Source organism: Magallana gigas, chromosome 3 (assembly GCF_963853765.1).
Source record: "Magallana gigas chromosome 3, xbMagGiga1.1, whole genome shotgun sequence".
Taxonomy (NCBI): Eukaryota; Metazoa; Mollusca; class Bivalvia; order Ostreida; family Ostreidae; genus Magallana; species Magallana gigas.
In genome coordinates, this window is record NC_088855.1 from 22,899,446 (window position 1) to 22,918,503 (window position 19,058).

Genomic DNA, 19,058 nt, shown 5'->3' on the forward strand with positions numbered 1-19,058 from the left:
TTTATAATATTTTGATATTTTTATTACAACTTTTGTTTGTATCAAACCCTCCACCTGTATGGTAGTAGCACCTGAGACTAATTAATTTTTAACAAATGAAAAGGGACATTTATAAATAAAACGAAGTAATAAATTTCTAAGAAATATGGATTTCGTTTCAAATGTCCATTCATCATCTTACAATAGTAGCCGGCTTTACCGACTTACTTTAAAGACACTTTAAAGTCAAAATATATATATATGAACTACATGCACATCGAATCAATACATTTTATATCATTAATAAAAACAAGTCAAAGCGAAGTATGATACAAAAATATTCAATGAGTCATGGAATAAAGTCTTAATTATGAATAATGATATTTGTACAATAAGCGTCAAGAGAAACACATAATCATATACAATGTAAACCAAGATGAAAACGTATCGCATATTTAATTAACGGTATATTACATAGTGTCAAACCTCAGTTTTACAATATAATGTCATATATCATAACGCTCCTATTTCGTTTGTATATCAAGAAGTAACTCAAACTAAACTCCCTTCAACAAACGACCACCGACTGTTTGTAACAGCAGACTCCGTAACAAATATCACATGACACACCTTCTCTTAAGAGGCAAGCAGAAATGCTTGCATCCAAAACGTGAAACTTTGAAATATTTCAGATATCGGTCTTAAAACTACTGCTTTTCAACTACAACTATGTACACAAAAGATTAAAGATGTGGGCATTTACCTCATTTTACCATATCCGGACAATGTATCCTTGCAACTACACTTGCAAACAGTGCCTAAACCAGACATCCACCATAACTTCGTAAGATTTGCTGAGTCTTAATGTTGAGCTAATATTTTCGTGTCATCGTTCTTTTCCCACTAACAATTCTAGCAACGTCTATTTTCCCTTTCCCATTTACACAACAATTAAAAATAATCATATCCTAAAACAACACACAAAAAACAACACTTACATACAACATCAATCCTATACCAGACAACTACACCATTAAAGCATGCAATCTCACAACATTTAGTTTACAACATCAATATTTAAGGTAAACTAGTTAGTATTCTTAGTATTCTAAAACATGCGGAACAACATGACTAAACACAGATTATTCCAGATTTGAGTTTGTCCTGTCACCATCATCAACAATAGGGTATGTACAACACTTCAAATTTGGAACTATCTATACATCAAACTAAACCATCACCAATCACAACAACGAAAACGACATCGAGATACAACAAACCAAGTTAAACAATTTATGTTCGCAGTTAATTCCGTCACCATAACAACAACTAACACACAACAACATCGAGATCGATTAACCCAGTACAACAACTAATGTTAATGCTAGTAGTTAGTTCCGTCACCGCCACAACTATCACAACAACAACATTAGAATACAACAAACCCAGTACAACAAATAATGTTAATGCTTGTTAGTTCCATCACCGCCACAACAGCTATCACAACAACAACATTAGAATACAACAAACCCAGTACAACAAATAATGTTAATGCTTGTTAGTTCCATCACCGCCACAACAGCTATCACAACAACAACATTAGAATACAACAAACCCAGTACAACAGCTAATGTTAACATTTCCACCACCATCACAACAGGAACAACATCAAAATACAGAAACCCAGTACAACAATTAATGTTAATGCTAGAAATTAGTTCCGTCACCTTTACAACAGTTATCACAGCAAGACACATTAAGATACAACAAACCCAGTACAACAAATAATGTCAATGCTGGTTGTCAGTTCCATCACCATCACAACAGCAACCACACAAACAACATCAGAATACATAAAACCTTGAACAACAATAAAAGTTAACAGTAAATTCCGTCACCATCATAACATATATCACAACAACAACAAAGCTAACAACAACAGAATCACTTTGGCTAAATTATTCACTGGAAAAGTTTAAATGTTCTTTTAACCTTTATTCCCAAACAACGTTCGTACTTTGTAAGCCATTATTTTTTGTTTATTTTTAAAGTTATGCTTGGTGATACAATGAAAACCAATGTTTCTGAGGAAATTATATGTATTAACAGCAAAACAGGCAAACAGTGACCTAAATAAACAACAACACATCTAGTTACCACCCCACCCCCCGGTAACAACAAACAACACTAATCCATCACCAAGACAACAAACAATAATTACCCCGCCATGACAACAAACAACACTACCTTTTACCGTAACAACAAAGTGCACTCAAAAACATTTACTACTACAACATCAATAACTTAAACAACGATAACATACATCCCTTTTACAACCTACTCTACTTAATTATTTTAACCGATCTATTGCCTACAGGGAAAAATACTGATATGACTAACGAGTTTTAAAAACTTCATTATAAATCAATAAGAAATAATAATTATCATAATTACTATACAAGGAGAGCATATGATATTTGTAAGGAGCACTTTGACTAGAACACAAAGGGAAGATGAACAGCAAATACTTAGTATGCTACGACATGACCATATTTATGAAGAATCATTTCAAAATGTCGCTGATAATGAATGAAAAAAGATGCGCACAAAAGCAAAATAAGCTCTACAAGGAATTCTCTGGCAATTCGATCAATCCCACCTAGGAATTGCCTTTCCTTCCAATCTCAAGCATAAAGTACATGTATTACAAATATAATTTTTCCGATCGAGCGGTACATGAGACGCGACCCCATACGTTGTTCTTCTAGTGTTTGGCACTTGACTGGTTTCGTGGCAAGAACCAGTTCGATTTGTTACTCTACCACTGACTGGTCGTTGATTTGTTATGGTTCATCCATTGTTCATCTATTTCATGTCACTTCCGGTCGTCTGTTAAAAGTTTGGACGCCGCTGAATGGCCGTCACTCACATCGACCTCAAAGTCGTCTGCTTCTTTATCTCCAGTGTCCACGTGATTGTAACTAGAATAGAACTTCCGGCCGTAGTCTACCTTATCGTCCCATCTGCGGTATTTTTTCGTTTTGGATGCTCTTTTCTTTTTCACAACTACGATTATTATGATCAGTAAAACTAAAGCACCAACTCCACTTCCAACTCCGATGGCTATCCTTTTATCAACGTGCTTCAACATTTCCTTTATTTTTTGTCCTGTACCCGTTGGCTCTCTTGTACTTCCGGTATTATCCGATTTCTCATCATGCTCCGTCGTAGACGGTTTCCCCTGGTTGTTGTTGTTGTTAATAATTTGCTTCTCTTTTTCCTTTACTTTTACAATTTTCTCGTTGATTTCGTTCGATAATGTCTGTTGTTTGAATGGTCCATGGTTATCTTGTATTACCATTACCGAATCAATGACCCGTTTTGTAAGCAGATTATATTGCTCCCAGTATAAATGCGTGGAATTCAGGACTTTCAATTTACCCACGCTACTGAGTGATTCATTTGCATTTGCAAAGGCTGACCATTCTTCTGTAAAAAAAAAAACCCAATCAACTCTGTCAGTGAATTTTTTTGATTGATGAAGAAAATAATATAAAGAAAACGAATATCACGCACAGCTATAAGATTATCAGAGTCTGCAAACTCATGTTTGTTAAATCTTCCTAAAAATCCAGTTCATATAGCTCCTTCATATGAAAATACAATAAAATACAATATTTAATTTCCTGACATAGAGCGAATATATGAAAAAAATTGAAATTTACAAATCTAATTCACAAAAAAATGCAATATTTGTCGTCGTGTAAAAATTAAGGTGATACATTCCTCTACAATAAATTGACAAAAAATAGGCAATATTTCTAGTCATGTAAAAATCAATGTGTTTCATTTGTTCTCTTATATTTGATTAACAAAAAATAGACAGTAATTCAATTCATGCAATTCATGCAAAAATTAAGGTGTTACTGTATACCTCTTTGAGCTTTTTCCGGATCATCCCTGTGCCTACTTCCGGCTGCCCCGGAAATGAGCTGAACTGGTGCTTGTGGATTCGTGTAATTTTTGCTCAGAACCACTCCTTTATACTGCGGCCATAACCGCTCGTAGGAGTGTTCATGTGCTTGTAGGACTATGTCGACGCCGTAGTTGTAGAATATGTCCTCTAACCTAAATTGAACAAAAAAAAATTGAAATAGAATAATAATGAGAACGCGCTCGATTTTTTTCTATTTTTTATTTACATGTAATATGTTACTATCTATAATTTCAACAACAGTACTGGCATAAAATTTTCTATACACAAATATAAAGTCAAATTTAATATAGATCTTAAAAACCTCTAATTAAAGTTTACATAGAAGAAACTCTCATCAAAATTAAAAAATTCTTCAAATATTCATGGTACTGGACATGCAAAAGCAACCACAGCATATTGGGGAATTGAAGCATATTTCCATAAAAGGAGAGTACACGTGTACTTGCCCTGCCCGGACTTTGGAGTCCGCCTTGGTACAGTCATCGCCGTCACTGTTGGAGCAGTAGAGGGGGCGGTGGCCCAGGGCGATGACCCACGGGCGCCGGGCCCGGTTATCATTGGCCTGCTTCAGGTCAGCCTTCAACCAGTTGTTCTGTTCCGTGACGTACTGACCGTCTGAGGTGAAGAACACTTCGGTGGAATAGCTAAAAAATGGATTTGATATAAACGATTTGTAGTAACAAGCAGGGACAATATGAATTAATTAACGTTAAATCTTCAGTTCAAATGATAGCGCCTGGAGGTTTCCTTTATTCTGACAGTAAGGATTTAAAAAAAAAATGTTATCAACCAATACCAGGTATTTCGTAGTACATAATCATGCACTTTACTCCCAACCCCTTTTTATTTTTCACATTTTATCATTTACTATTTATAAAATATTAAACACTAAACAACACAACCAAACATCTGTCGCATATAATGAGGAGAGTCATGGAGTCATCTTTCGATGGAAACTTTTACAATCAACCATATCAGAAAGATCTAGAATGTCTTTTCACATACTGTAAAATGATATTTTAATGTGTTACCTGACGAAGTGCACTAGACCAATATCGATACTGTACCACATCTTGTTCAGTGGGATAGGCCAGGGCGTCCCTGGGGTAGAGAACCGGTGTCGGTAATGGGCAAAACTACCGGTGTCTATTTCTGCAAGGAAAGGGATTTTTGATATAATATGAAAGGGAAACAGCAATGCATTGTGCTCGTTGATATCTATACGAGTGTTTATCAAAGGAGAAAGGGTTTTGTGGTAGTAAACTCACCGTGATTCCCCGGTGAAGTCAAATACTGAACCCTGGCGGAAAAGTCCTCGATAATTTGTAGAAACAGGTCACCCCTCTGTGAATCAAATTACAAAATAAGAAAAAACGGAACTTTTGATATTGATAACGAAATGAATCGTCGTTGTTTATATGGTTGTGTACATGCACAAAGCACTATCACATTTAGGATTTGTAATTGTTATACTTTCATGTTAAATACTGAAATCTGATTGGTTAAAACGCAGTTAATAATATTTTCTATTACCCTCAGCGTTAGTAACGCACTTAGCAACGGGTAACATTAAAAAATGTTACATGCGCGAAAATTATGCGCGTACGGTTCGCTGTAGAATTCACGTTATTCTTATATAAAAGCAGTAAAATTTTCTTAAAAATTAAGACATTCAGTATAACAAAATAAATAGTGCCTGTTTGGGAGGATAACAGTGGAAATTGACACCCCTCGAAAACCATTGTCAACCTCCGCTTCGCGTCGGTTGACAATGGTTTTCTCGGGGTGTCAATTTCAACTGTTACCCTCCCAAACAGGCACTATTTATATAATGTCACACAGTATTTACAAAGGCGTGCCATATGTTGCCCACATCAAAATTCAGTACATGAACATGAGAGGGAGGGTTGTACTTAAAATGATTGCATTTGTCCTCTCGACATTCTGGCTAACTACGATTAAGCAAGCGTATATACCCCCCCCCCCCCTTAATTAATTACCACCAACACCACACTTCTCAAGAAGACCACCTTTTTTCATAAAATTAGTTTCCGCGATTGAAAATAGAAATGTTATTTATGTATTCGTAATGGGATTAAACACTGTGTATGTAAATGTAAAATAGTTTTGATATTAAATAGAAAACAACAACAAAATCTAGACGCTTTCTCGCAAAGTAATCTATTTTTACGCTGCTAATTTACCGCTAAAATAAATATGAGATATATATACATGTAAATATATGCAGGATAACATGCAAACACCATCGTGCTCCAATTCTCACCTGTGTACATTGATCCGGGGAAGTTTCATTGAGGGAAGTATTACTTTGCTGTGAGAAAAATGAATCTATCAACTATTGAACTAAAGTACTTAAAAAAAATTCCTGTTTTCTTTTAATTAATTAATAGATACCCAATCCATCAATGAAAATAATATAAACAAGAGAAAATTTAATTGGCCCCAAGCTCTTCAATTTAATACACAGGTTTTTTTAATTTTAAAAGGATGAACTTAAAAAAGAAACATTACCGATACTAAAAGTGCGTTAAAACGTTAAGAAATATTGGTAGTGCATTAAATAACTGTGATGGCTTCCAAATTAATGAATATCATGAGAGAGAGAGAGAGAGAGAGAGAGAGAGAGAGAGAGAGAGAGAGAGAGAGAGAGAGAGAGAGAGAGATGGGCATTCGTTACCTTTCCCCCGTCGTCTTCCATGTTGTAAGCCATATCGCCGACATGAAATATGGCGGTGTATTTTCCCGACAATGCCTCCTTCTCCAGAGCAGGGACCACGTCTGACTCTACCCCCATGTCGCCATACACCAGAAACTCCGGAATCCATTCCTAGAGGAGAAAATATGACATATGTTGGTCTAAACCATAAACTTCAAGATTTTTTAATTGTAGATGAGCAATACCTTTCAACGTCACGTGACGATTTGGTTTCCACACATCTACAGATTTTTGAATCCCAATCATGAGTATTTTGACGTTTATGCAAGTAAAATACTTTCTAATGAAAATGTGAACTCATGATGGATTCCTCATAAATGAACTGACAATGTTTTTTTAATTGCTGTTAATTAATAAAATAACAGTGACAAACAATGTTATAATTATTTTCTAGACTACATGTGAAATGCTTGTCCCCAGAGACCGCGTCCTGTAATCAATACAACAATCATTTATACCCCTTGTATACATGTAAATCGAATTATGTAGGAAAACTAATATCCGAAATAGAATTATATTCCGTACACACATAAGAAAATTAAGACATTTAATTAATTGCCCACTCCGTGCAAGAAAAACCCCATTCTTAGCCCATAAATTTCTACTGGTTGAGTCTGATGCCGTTATTCCTTTCTGACAGGATACGTAAAGTCGCCCACGTACGCGTCATACTTCACACTTTACAGACAGACAGACAGACACAGTGTCATATCTTGTAGTTCAACCGACAGACTGGTTTATGATTTTTTCCTCCCTCCCTTTTATTTACACAGTAAAATACGTACGTATCCTGCTGGTGGCGTTTTGAAGAAGAGAGGTCCTCTACTGATTTGGTTACTGACGGGTCTGTAGAAATAAGTTCTGGCGTTCTCCAGGTCCTGAGTAAAAAGAATTGACAAACCGGTCTTTCTTTAAGATCTACGTATGTTTTGGTGGTATGAAAATGCAAATTTCTCTTTTGACGTTATTCTTTTAATTTCCAATTCAACTGAATTGGTGAATATAAGTTACTTTGTTTGTACATATATAACAAAAAGCTGAAGACAGACTAAAGACTTACTTTAAGAACAACTCGGTGGAGGTAGCGTTGTCCATTTGGGTTGGACTCGGTGAATTCCTTTGTCTCCCCAGCGGCTCTCAGGGAAAGGTCCCAGGGCCCGAGTCCGTACTCCACGGAGGTGGAACAATTCCCCGCCGTGGACCACATTACAATTGCGTCAGACACTTTGTCACCGAAGGTAATGTGGACTCCATTAGGGTGACATGGCACTAGCAAGGGAAATAAAAAAAATGGTGTACTATAGTCTGTCCCAAGATATTTGTGCAACACATTTGGGCGATTTTTATTAAAAATACACATACCTGTGAAAGAAGTGCAATTGAAATAGTTGAAAGGGATATTTCCCAAGATAATTTCATTGACACATTATCTCCGTAGACATCATATTTTTAAGCATTGCATTGAAACCTGATAAGCTAACAGGGGCGTTTCGACTTAGAAATCTTGGAAATTTTTCATACTTTTGAATGAACATCGTTTGAATCCTGAGGTATTTATAAATATCAAGCAATTAAGCCAAATGTGAATCCAGAATATCTTGGCACAGAGTATAACTGGCTTACATAACAAATGCTTATACTTTTAAAGATCGATCATTTCAAACAAACTACAGTTACAAGTATGCTCTCTCTCTCTCTCTCTCTCTCTCTCTCTCTCTCTCTCTCTCTCTCTCTCTCTCTCTCTCTCTCTCTCTACCACCCAGCCATCCAAAAATGTATGACTTATGTAAAGTATGGTTGGCAAGCCCTGTACATAAATTTACTTTGTTTCTAAATAGATAGAACATTATAATGCTAAAGCATATTTCCTTCAGGCATACATGTATACGACCGAGATAGGTGAAACAAAAGTCTGGCTAGATAAAACTGATGAATATCAGAATAACGGAAGCCTCGGTATCACGTCCCGTCGATCATCGTGTATAGCGATCTGTACATCATATGACATGAGATCAAGATCTGAGATCGGTGATGAAAGTCAATTATCCATTATGTAAGCTAATTTTTCAAATGTAAAGAAAAATTAATAGTTCGTGTTGGCTTTTCTCAAGAACTGCTTATTTGTAATAATACAAAGCATTTCATCTCATTAATAAAGCATAATTACTTAGGCTACTATAGTATCTTACACTTGAATATAGATATTTTAAAATGACAAATTCTAAAACAAAGAAAAATAATAATTCAATAATTTGAGATTGTTATAGATAGATCTTTTGAGGCTGGATATTTTTCTGTTTCTTAATACCGAGCTCTTCTTCTCAAGGAGATAAACATTGTATAAAAGTGACGACGGCCATTGAGCCCTCTTAATTTCGTTGAATTACATGACATCAATGTAACATATGTCTCGGATAATATTAGAGAACCGCCAAGCTTAATTATGAACTTCAACAACTGCTTGCTAATGTCTGTTACTAGTAATTAGTTACATGATTCGTTACGGTAATATGGACGCCAGTAACAAGTCGACTGTGTCATGCGCCTTCAAGCGGGTAACGATGTTGATGACATTCAAGTTTCGCCATTAATGGCCTATTGCTTTATGTGGGCAAGGCCATACGATCCTCGCTTAACGGCGGATGTTAGATCGACAATTTTTGTGAATAATTGAGCAAATAATTCAATTCCGAACACTTTTCTTCTCAATCTTTTATATGCACGTTTGAAATAATTAAATCAGATACAGACGAGGTTGTCACAAGGGGATTATTAGGTCTACACGAATGTATATTTATCAACCAAGCAAGCTGTCGTCTGGAGACATTCACATTGCGATCTTTTCACTGTTTTTGCAGAAAAGCAAGAAAACTATCAACATATAAAAAATCAGTGTAAATTATTGAAGAAAAAAATTGTGAAATAAGACAGGCAATAAAAATCCATTGTGGTACTGACGCAGGATCTTGTATGTAAAAACTCTTCTTCATAGCCTTTAGGTCTTTCTGTCTGACAGTGTGCAAATCTGTGTAGGCTTGTACTGTAGAGGGACTATACACCTAGCGTAATGTGGATTAACAAACGTGAAATACATGATGTGTAAAGGGCATTTGATTTTCATCTAATCTGTACATTTGAAACTAGTTGAACATTACTATTTTGATTCTAAAAATATGAGAAATATACTTTATATAAAACAAATGTGTCTATCGCACCAATTATTGTCTGTCTCTCGATCCGTCTGTCTGTCTGTCTGTCTTTCTCTCTGTACAAAACGCTCAGATTGAGTATTTGCGTATATTATTTGGATGTGATTACAATAATAAAGACATGCAGCTCTCCTGACGACATTTGTTCTCAGCTGAATCAATACAAGGTACAGTCACCATCGTCCGACATTTTTTGCGTCACAGCTGCAAGCCTGTTGATGCTACAGGTCACTTGACGGTTTATTTACTTTTGCAAAAATTTAAGCGAATACTTAGATGGGCCTAAAGCTCATCCATGGCATATTTTCAAGACTGACATTTAGAACAATTGAGTTGTCTGAACCCTTTCCCCATCCTCACAAAAAAGAACAAAAACAATTGAGATTAGTTCTAATTTGTTGGTGTTCTTATGAGCCGATAAGCAAAGTCAATAGTGATTACCACATGCATGAGATAATTTAATTCCTTCTTAATTTGTTTGAAGTGACACCACGTGTTTATCGCCCCATACCCCAACCCAGCCTATTTTAACAGACTATAATCGAATTTTAAACACCGGGTACTAACTTAATTTTCTGTCAACAATGCAAATGACACCTTGTACAATATATAATGGACGTTTCTCGCATACTTAGTCTTTATAGTCTTTACCATGCGTTTGTTGACACCTCTTATCTTTGGGATAATAATATGTGTACATCATTTCAATTGTTATAATAAGCGTATTCTCTCTCTCTCTCTCTCTCTCTCTCTCTCTGGCACACTCATATAGACACATACACAACATACATGCACTGTCATAGGCTAACAGTACATAACAAGCACATACACATGTAAAACTTTCAAAACAATAAAAAAAAACCCCTAAATTTGTTAGTTTATAAAAAGCAAAAATGAAAGTTAGTTTTCTTACCTTCTTCATCGTGTGAGGAATGGACAGCAGTAAAATAAAGAATGAGAGAAAGACCCCCAAACATAATAGAAAACATAACGAGCTCGATGTGCTGTGGACAAGTGCACGCTCTGTTCTATATCATCGTGGAAAAATTCGTCACTGCTCCCTAGTACTGCCAGCTGTTGCGCTATAATAAAATCGATTTTTTGAGATAGAGCTTTTCCTTTGCCGGGACACGTGATATAATAGAGGGACTTTATTTAGTGCAATGCTGATTTAAAAATAAATTGAAAGAAAGATCCTGTACAATTTTGAATGAAAATCGATACAAAATTAAATCCTATGGACGCATTCAAACGGAAATCAGTGGATATGTTTGCTGTTTCTGTATCGTGTTCAGAGACATGGCCGGTAAATATGGCTGGGGGAAGAATTTAATAGTTCATTGAATTCTAAGTTTGTGTATACATGTTTACTGCAACACTGATCAAGCGTTGAGACTGGCACATTATTATTTGTCCTGGGTAGCAAATTTAAAGGAAGATCGACTGATAGAAAGATATAATATTAATAGCGAAAAATAAATCGAATGTCAATTTACATGAACATGCACGTGTACCCGAATCCGTAAACGTTATATACATTGACGCAAATTCATGGTGCATATAAATGAAATGAGAGAGAGAGAGAGAGAGAGAGAGAGAGAGAGATCTGATCAGTAGTTATAAAACCTACATAATATAACGCAGATTATAATCATTATTGATTGTAAGGCATCGCATTAAATAAATTGCTACTCTCATCTGTATATATATCATGATAATATTTACCTTGCTCAGGAAAGACGAATTTAACCCCCCCCCCCCCCCCATCACTCTAATTATCAGGGAAGATAACTCTGTTTGCAATTTATCGCACCTGTTCACTTCCGGTTATAGGTGACCTGCGCTAGCAAGGCTGAAAACCGAGAAGTGAAAGCTTGACAAGGATGAGTAGATTGGAAGAGTGTAATTAAAACACCTAAATATCCTCAAAGGTAAGATCTTTCGAACATGACAGCGATTCCTGCGTATATAACTGGATACATGAGTTGACGCCAAATGTCAACAGATGGTACCTAACCCGAGGAGCCATTTGACAATATTTATAACCATGTAGTGCTTTAGGTTTGCGTCTTTTCTTTTTAGATCCCGTGATTCTTATTTATGTAATTCAAGTACATGTACTATATTCTAACCCTTTGCAACGATAGAAAGAACCCAACACTCTAGAATAGACTTCTATACAGATAATTTTTAAGAAATGGTGCGTTTTTACATATATCTATTTTGTACATGTACCACCATGACACATAGGAAGACAATTTTTTAGCAGTTTTTCCTTTACTTCCAGGTTACAAATACATTAACCTTTACATATGTACATTATGCATGCAAATGAAATAGCAATCAACTCAGGTTAACAGGATATTTAAAATGATTATTTATTCACCTAGCTATATGTTAATTTACTTGTCAACTTCTATCTCTTGTTGGCACCAGTTTTTTTTTTAAAGGAGATAAAAGAAATGCAAATACTGGTGGTATATATATTGCTGTAATAATCATAATAGAGACTTATGTAGCATTGAAAGGTTAATTTACAGTCTGAGAATGAGAGATCCATAGATTTATTAACAAAGCTGCATGGTGAAGAAAATGTGTACAAGTAATGCTGATCATCAGAGCTTCCAGAATGCCCTTCAATATTTTTCATTAAAAGTAAACCATGTATAATGTGTGATATATGAACAGTCTATGAATTTGCATCAACTGAGATGTTTTATAATTCGTGATTGGAAGGAAGAAAAAATATGTTTAACATAGTCTTTAATTATAAAGGTAAAATTTACAGTATCAAGAATAAGTAACTCCATGGACAATGGGCTTCTCAATTTGTCATTAATAGTTAGACATATTTTCAAAAGTTAAATATATTAATAGGAAGCCAGTCATGAGGACTTTAAAATCGCTATAAACTTTGATGTACCCATGCTATTTAAGATATCAATTAACGCCTGATAAGTAAAAAAAAAAAATCAACTGTATTTGCTTTATTACTTAGCTAGCATAAATTAAATGACCTAACTCGAATAATTTTGTCATATGATATGCTTTAGTTGTAAGAAAAATACCAATATCACAATATTACTGGTACGTAGATAGGATGATTATGTTATACATGTAGTATAAAACTGATATATAATTATTATAACTTTGTTGGATTTCTAAACAAATGCTAGTACACGTCTCACATTACTGACTGGTCTTACAACTGAATTCTGTTGGTATTATAGGGAATGTACGTACTATAAAAAAGATTTTACTATGGGAATTGGTTCTTTTGTTCCTATCTTTCTCCAGAATATCACAATTGTGAAAGGATGAATTTGACATAACACACAAGTTTTATAAAATGCCAAGAGAATGATTCATTCTGTGCAACGACTCTTAATCCCCCCTCGATCCTATAAAAAATCAAAACCTTTGTCAATTGAAGACTTCTAGGAATAAATAACTGTGATATCCCCCACCTCCTAGTTTTAATTTGTACATAATTATGCATTAAATCAAAAAGTTATCTATTATTTATGTGGATATGCTGTTATTGCTGAGAGTTTGTTAGATATTGCTGATTGATTTCTCGTCAGATTCAATCTGTGTACATCCACTGAAGCTGAACTGTCCATAGATCATATCACTCCTCTTTGTTCCCTCACCGAGTGGCTAGTTACATACAGTAACAAAAAAAGATCATTCAGCGTTATATTGAAAACTTACTTTCCATTGATTGTAAAAAAAAAAAATTATTATCATCATACTGGTACCGGTAATCAGAATCTTTGATGATAATTTTAGAACACACCACCCTTACCAAAACAGCAAGCCTCTATATATCTTGTGGTTCATACACCTATGAAGTACATGGATTTGAAGTTAACATTGTGTTATCAGAAGTTGTTTTATTTTATTGAATGTAATATGCATTTACAGTGTTGAATTATACAATGGAAGTGGCATAGACCGCTGCTGGTTAAGCTCTCAGCACTGGCCCAGCCACTACATGTCGGCAAACAAAGGGTTTTAAATCTTGTGCTGTGCAAACATCCTGAAGCTATAGTCTAGTGGACACATCCCTAACTCTTTACACATCAGACATGTTAATTTGTTTTTTTATACTTAATTTACACATGATTCTTTTTATAACAGATGAAGCAGTGACTGCAGGTCCCATTGTATGTAAGCCAAGATGATGAGCCAAGGTCTTGGTAAGGCTTTTTTTAATGTGTAGCCATTTTTATGACACCCCCCCCCCCCCAAAAAAAAAAAAAATTGTCTGCCATGTTGACCTACTGGCCTGTAAAAGTTAAATTATCGTCTCTTTATTGTTTGATTTTTTTTTTTTAGTGTACCTGACAAACAAAATGCAAGTTAAAGAGCTTTCTATCAAAAAGTTGTTAATTCAAAATGGTTATATTTTTTCCCCTGCATTTTTGTTTTAAGAAATGGTACAAAAGTGATATTACATGGGCCTGTTTGAATATGTTTCTGCACTCATGTATCTAAAAGTATGATTTCTATGTTTGCAGTACATGTATTGCATAAATGAATAAGATGGAGAAAATTTATTTATCATAAATGTGTCTTTGAAATTACTTGTACTTGTTTGAATTTTTGTTTATAAGAATTTTATTGACTTGTTTTGCAGTCCTTGTCGCTGTCATCTTCATATCATTTACATCACATGCTTCAGGTAAGGTTATTAATCTAACATTTTTACTGTAATACCATTTTTCACATCAATGAGCAAAGATTGGTTGGATCAATATCTGCATTCAGCTATAAACAAGTTAATGTCTTGCTTTTAAAAATGCTTAATATATACAGAAAAAGACTTACATTGTAGTAGGTATTGAATTCACTACTTACTGGTATTGCACTCCACTGTTAAACATGAATAAACTGAAAGAATAAAAGTATTAAAGTAAAGGTGAATTTTATTGTTTATTTAAAGAAGTACATCACAGTATGAAGGTGTCCCATACCACCTTAAAAATATCGATAAAATATGTTTAATTTGTTAATTTACATAATCTTTTTTTTATATTTCTCAACAGGATTTGTAGACATTTGCAAAACAAACTATCTGACCTTGCCCTTTCCTGGGGATCAAGGATTTTTGGGGGTCACCTCAAGTTCGAGACCCTCAGAAAATAGTCCATGTATCCTCCGTCTGTCAGGATGCTCCCAGTGCCGTATCTCCATGCACCCCGTGGGCGACGAGTGGACCTTTCCAATCTGTTCCAATCAATTCAACCAGTACTCAATGAAAGAATGTAAACCAGGGTGAGTGCATGCATTTAACTGGTAGATCGTGTCCCGGCCAGTAACTCCGTCAAAAGCATGCAAAAGTTGCCTGTTTGTCATCCAATGTATCACTCTCTAGATATGTAGCTTTAAGGTGGCTCACTACATTGTGAAATGTTTTCTCAAACCAGCAGAAAATTACTTGATTATGATAGATATCATAATACTGTAGATAAGAAGTATTTTAGTCTAATAGGCCAAAAAATATGCAATTTTGGATGAAAAATTACATTTTAAAAAATTTAATTCAGATAACATGAACCAAAGCTCCAGGCGGATTCCAACTCATGATCTGCGGTTGAGAAGCCCGATACTTTAACCACTGAGCTACGACAATATACAACCCAATTGAACGATATAAACAGTTTAACAAAACATTTAAATTGCCATCTTGTGACGTAGTGTCTTAAAAAGTATAAGTGTTGGTGTAGTGAGGTACCTTAATGCAAGTTATGACCATAAAAACTATACTTGTCTGGGACATGTATATAGATATTTTATTTACCATAAATACTGTGGAATCTCTTTATTCGTGGGGGTCAATGTTAGTGGGTAGCCAAAATTTGGGGATATAATTTCGTTGGTTGTATAATCATGATAAATTTCATAACTATTCAAGAAATGATTGTGTATAGGTTCGTTGGGATATAAATTCTTGGGCAAGGGTTACCCATGAAAATCGTGAATACTGGTCCCCCACAAACAATGATAATTCAACAGTAGCTTATTGATAATTGTAGGACTGATATGATACATCTTGATGTTCTTATATATCTACTTATTTTTTGAATACCAGTGAAAACTTACCTTCTTATGGCTTTATATGACTGCTTATAATAGTATTATTTTTTTTTTTTTGCTAGGTGTTCCTATATGTTTGTGTTCGACAGCATTTACTTAAATGAGACTTTGAGGTTTTACGACACTAGCAACTGGCCGGGGGGAGAGTTCAAGTCCATTTCCAGTGCAGTGTTCATAGGCCTGTGTTCTCGTCCAAATCCACCTAACATCACCGTCAAGTTCAATATTGATTGTGAGTTCTTTTTTCTCAATTTTGATTTTAATAAAAAAGAATTTGTTTTATGTCTCGCCAAGATTCATTCACATGTGTTGAGATGTTGGTTAAATGCCAAAAAAAAATTAGCTCTAAAATTAAACTAGAGGTCTTGGATTAGGGCCTTTTAGCAGTGATTTAAGAGCTTTCACCTTAAAGATACACTTTTAATTCTTAGAAGTTGGCAAAAAAATGTTTGCTACCTGCTCATTATCAAAGGAATCAATCCAATAACCTGTCACACATTGAAAAACTCCTTATAAATCTGTACTACTTGGCAACTGATTTTGTTTATTAATTTACTTTTAGTGATTTTATAAAATTGCACTATGCAATTTTATTTCCTTTATAGGATTTGTTGTCTATATTACCGGAAGTAAATTCCATAATTATTTACGATGCATTTTTAGCTCACCGAGACGAAGTCAGGGGGAGCTTATGCTATACCCTCGGCGTCGGCGTCGGTGTCGGCGTCGGCGTCGGCGTCGGCGTCCGGACCTGGTTAAAGTTTTTGTGGCAGGTCCTGTTTCTAAGCTATTACTTGTCCTATCTTCACCAAACTTGCATGGATGATGCATCTGGACCTACTTATGGACTTGAAAGACTTGGATGCTGAATCTTAGTCCTAAATTTCAGATGCTGGAGGAGGTTAAGGTGGTTGGACCAGGTTAAAGTTTTTGTTGCAGGTGCTCTTTGATAGCAATATCTAAGTTACTGCTGGTCCGTACTTCACCAAACTTGCATGGATGGGGTGTCTTATGATACTGATGCACCAGGCAGGCTTGGGTGCTGAATCTGAGCCATAGGTTTCGGATGCTGAAGGAGGTTACGGTTTTTAGAGCTGGTTAAAGTTTTGGTTGCAGGTGCCCTCTGATGATTATATCTTAGTTACTACTTGTCCTAACTTCACCAAACTTCCATGGATGGTGCATCTTATGATACTGATGCACCTGACAGGCTTGAATGCCGAGTCTGAGCCATAGGTTTCAGATGCTGGATATGGTTAAGTTTTTTGGAACAGGTCACATGTTTAATAGATAATAGTACTATTTCAGACTTGCAAAGTTGATTAAACTGTTATATGAATGAATCACAGAGGAAGCTTCAGATGCAGAACTTGATCTCCATTATCAAGGATGCTAAAAAATATATCTTAGTTATTACAGGTCCTAACTTCACCAAACTTGAACGGATGGTGTGTCTTATGATACAGATGCACCTGACAGGCATGGATGTTGAATCTGAGCCATAGGTTGCGGATGCTGGAGCAGGTTAAGGTTTTAATTGCTAGTGCCCTCTGATGATGATATCTTAGTTATTACTGGTCTGAACTTCACCAAACTTGCATGTAGATGCGTCTTATGTATACTGATGCACCTGACAGGCTTGAATGCTGAATCTGAGCCATAGGTTTCGGATGCTGGATGAGGTTTAGTTTTTTTGGAACAGGTCACATCGTTGATTTAACTATATTATAAATGAAACGCAGAGGTTGCTTCAAATGCAGAGCCTGATCTCCATTATCAAGGATGCTAATGAAATTTCCTACCTCACTCAAACCAGCTCGAAAGATAGATGTGTTTGTTGATAAATGATATAACATGATTCCTATGATATAGTATTGTATGGTATGAAACATTATTGTTTAATATGATACAATATAATATCATATGTAATATTATAAAAAGTTATATGATACGATATGATATTGTATCTATTTTTTTTGATATTTTATTTTATGATATTGTATCATGATATCGTTATGTAAAGTATTGTATATTATGATACAATATTGTATAATATTGTATTGTATTATTAATTTATTATTTTATCACATGATACTATTACATAAGATATTGCAAAATATAATATTGTATCCTATGATACAATATTGTATATTCTATAATATTGTATCATACAATATTGTATAAAAAAACTATATGACATTAGTTTCTGTAATATAGAATTATATCACATGAAATTGTATAATATGATACTGTAATATTATATAATATCATATCATACGATATTGTATAATATGATATTGGTTAATTATAAGATATATTATCACATCATATGAAATTGTATTGTATGATATTGTAAAATATATAATTGTATCATATGATAAATATGTATAATATAATAATGTATTATATAATATTTAAATTTTAATATTCACATAATATTGTATCATTTGATATGATACAATGTTGTATCAAATTATATTGTATCATATGATACAATATCATATTATGTATCAAAAATGATACATTATCATACAATATCATAATATATTATACAATCTAATATCATATGTTTCAATGTTATGATGTATTATGTAATATGATATTGTAATATAATACTATATTGTTTTATATATTATGATATTGTATTATTTGATCAAATACAATAACTTATAACACAATACAATGTCATATCATACCTTACAATATCATATCTCATCATTGTTTATTATGGTATTTTATTGTATTATATGATATATGTATCATAAATGTTGTAAATATGATAGGATGCAATATTTAATTTTATATTATTGTATTGAGTAACATATGAACATATGATTATCATACAATTTTTTAACAGATGATATATGATGTTTTGTCAAAACAGAATCCATGAATATCGAAGATCATAAAGTATGATTTTCATTTAATATGATAAAGGTGGTCTCATAAGGTGAAGTCTCATAAGGGTGATGTCTCGTCTCGGTGAGCTTTGTAATCTGTGATTACCTATGTTTAATACATGTATTTATGTCAA

General features: G+C 34.3%; 2 protein-coding genes across 4 annotated transcripts in view; one reads left to right on the forward strand and one right to left on the reverse strand.

The window, feature by feature from the left end:
• LOC105331789 (acid phosphatase type 7) lies at positions 1 to 11,752 on the reverse strand. Of its 3 annotated transcripts, XM_011434121.4 has the most exons (11): positions 11,648 to 11,752; positions 10,836 to 11,004; positions 7,774 to 7,982; positions 7,499 to 7,591; positions 6,675 to 6,824; positions 6,261 to 6,308; positions 5,245 to 5,320; positions 5,008 to 5,128; positions 4,423 to 4,620; positions 3,914 to 4,107; positions 1 to 3,468 (listed from the first exon to the last, which is right to left on the reverse strand). In XM_011434121.4, the coding sequence occupies exons 2-11, from the start codon at positions 10,909 to 10,911 to the stop codon at positions 2,855 to 2,857; spliced, it is 1,779 nt and encodes a 592-aa protein (XP_011432423.3). In that variant the 5' UTR covers positions 10,912 to 11,004; positions 11,648 to 11,752; the 3' UTR covers positions 1 to 2,854. The 3 variants fall into 3 exon arrangements, with proteins under 3 accessions (XP_011432423.3, XP_019924267.3, XP_065935046.1); XM_020068708.3 differs by lacking the exon at positions 11,648 to 11,752 and having other exon boundaries at positions 10,836 to 11,193; XM_066078974.1 differs by lacking the exons at positions 6,261 to 6,308; positions 11,648 to 11,752 and having other exon boundaries at positions 10,836 to 11,193.
• LOC105331800 (uncharacterized) overlaps positions 11,750 to 19,058 on the forward strand; it is a 17,574-nt gene continuing 10,265 nt past the window's right edge. The window contains exons 1-5 of the mRNA XM_066078973.1: positions 11,750 to 11,853; positions 14,066 to 14,124; positions 14,565 to 14,609; positions 14,974 to 15,202; positions 16,087 to 16,256. Coding sequence (XP_065935045.1) covers positions 14,106 to 14,124; positions 14,565 to 14,609; positions 14,974 to 15,202; positions 16,087 to 16,256 — 463 coding nt within the window. The 5' untranslated portion in view covers positions 11,750 to 11,853; positions 14,066 to 14,105. The remainder of the gene's footprint in view (positions 11,854 to 14,065; positions 14,125 to 14,564; positions 14,610 to 14,973; positions 15,203 to 16,086; positions 16,257 to 19,058) is intronic.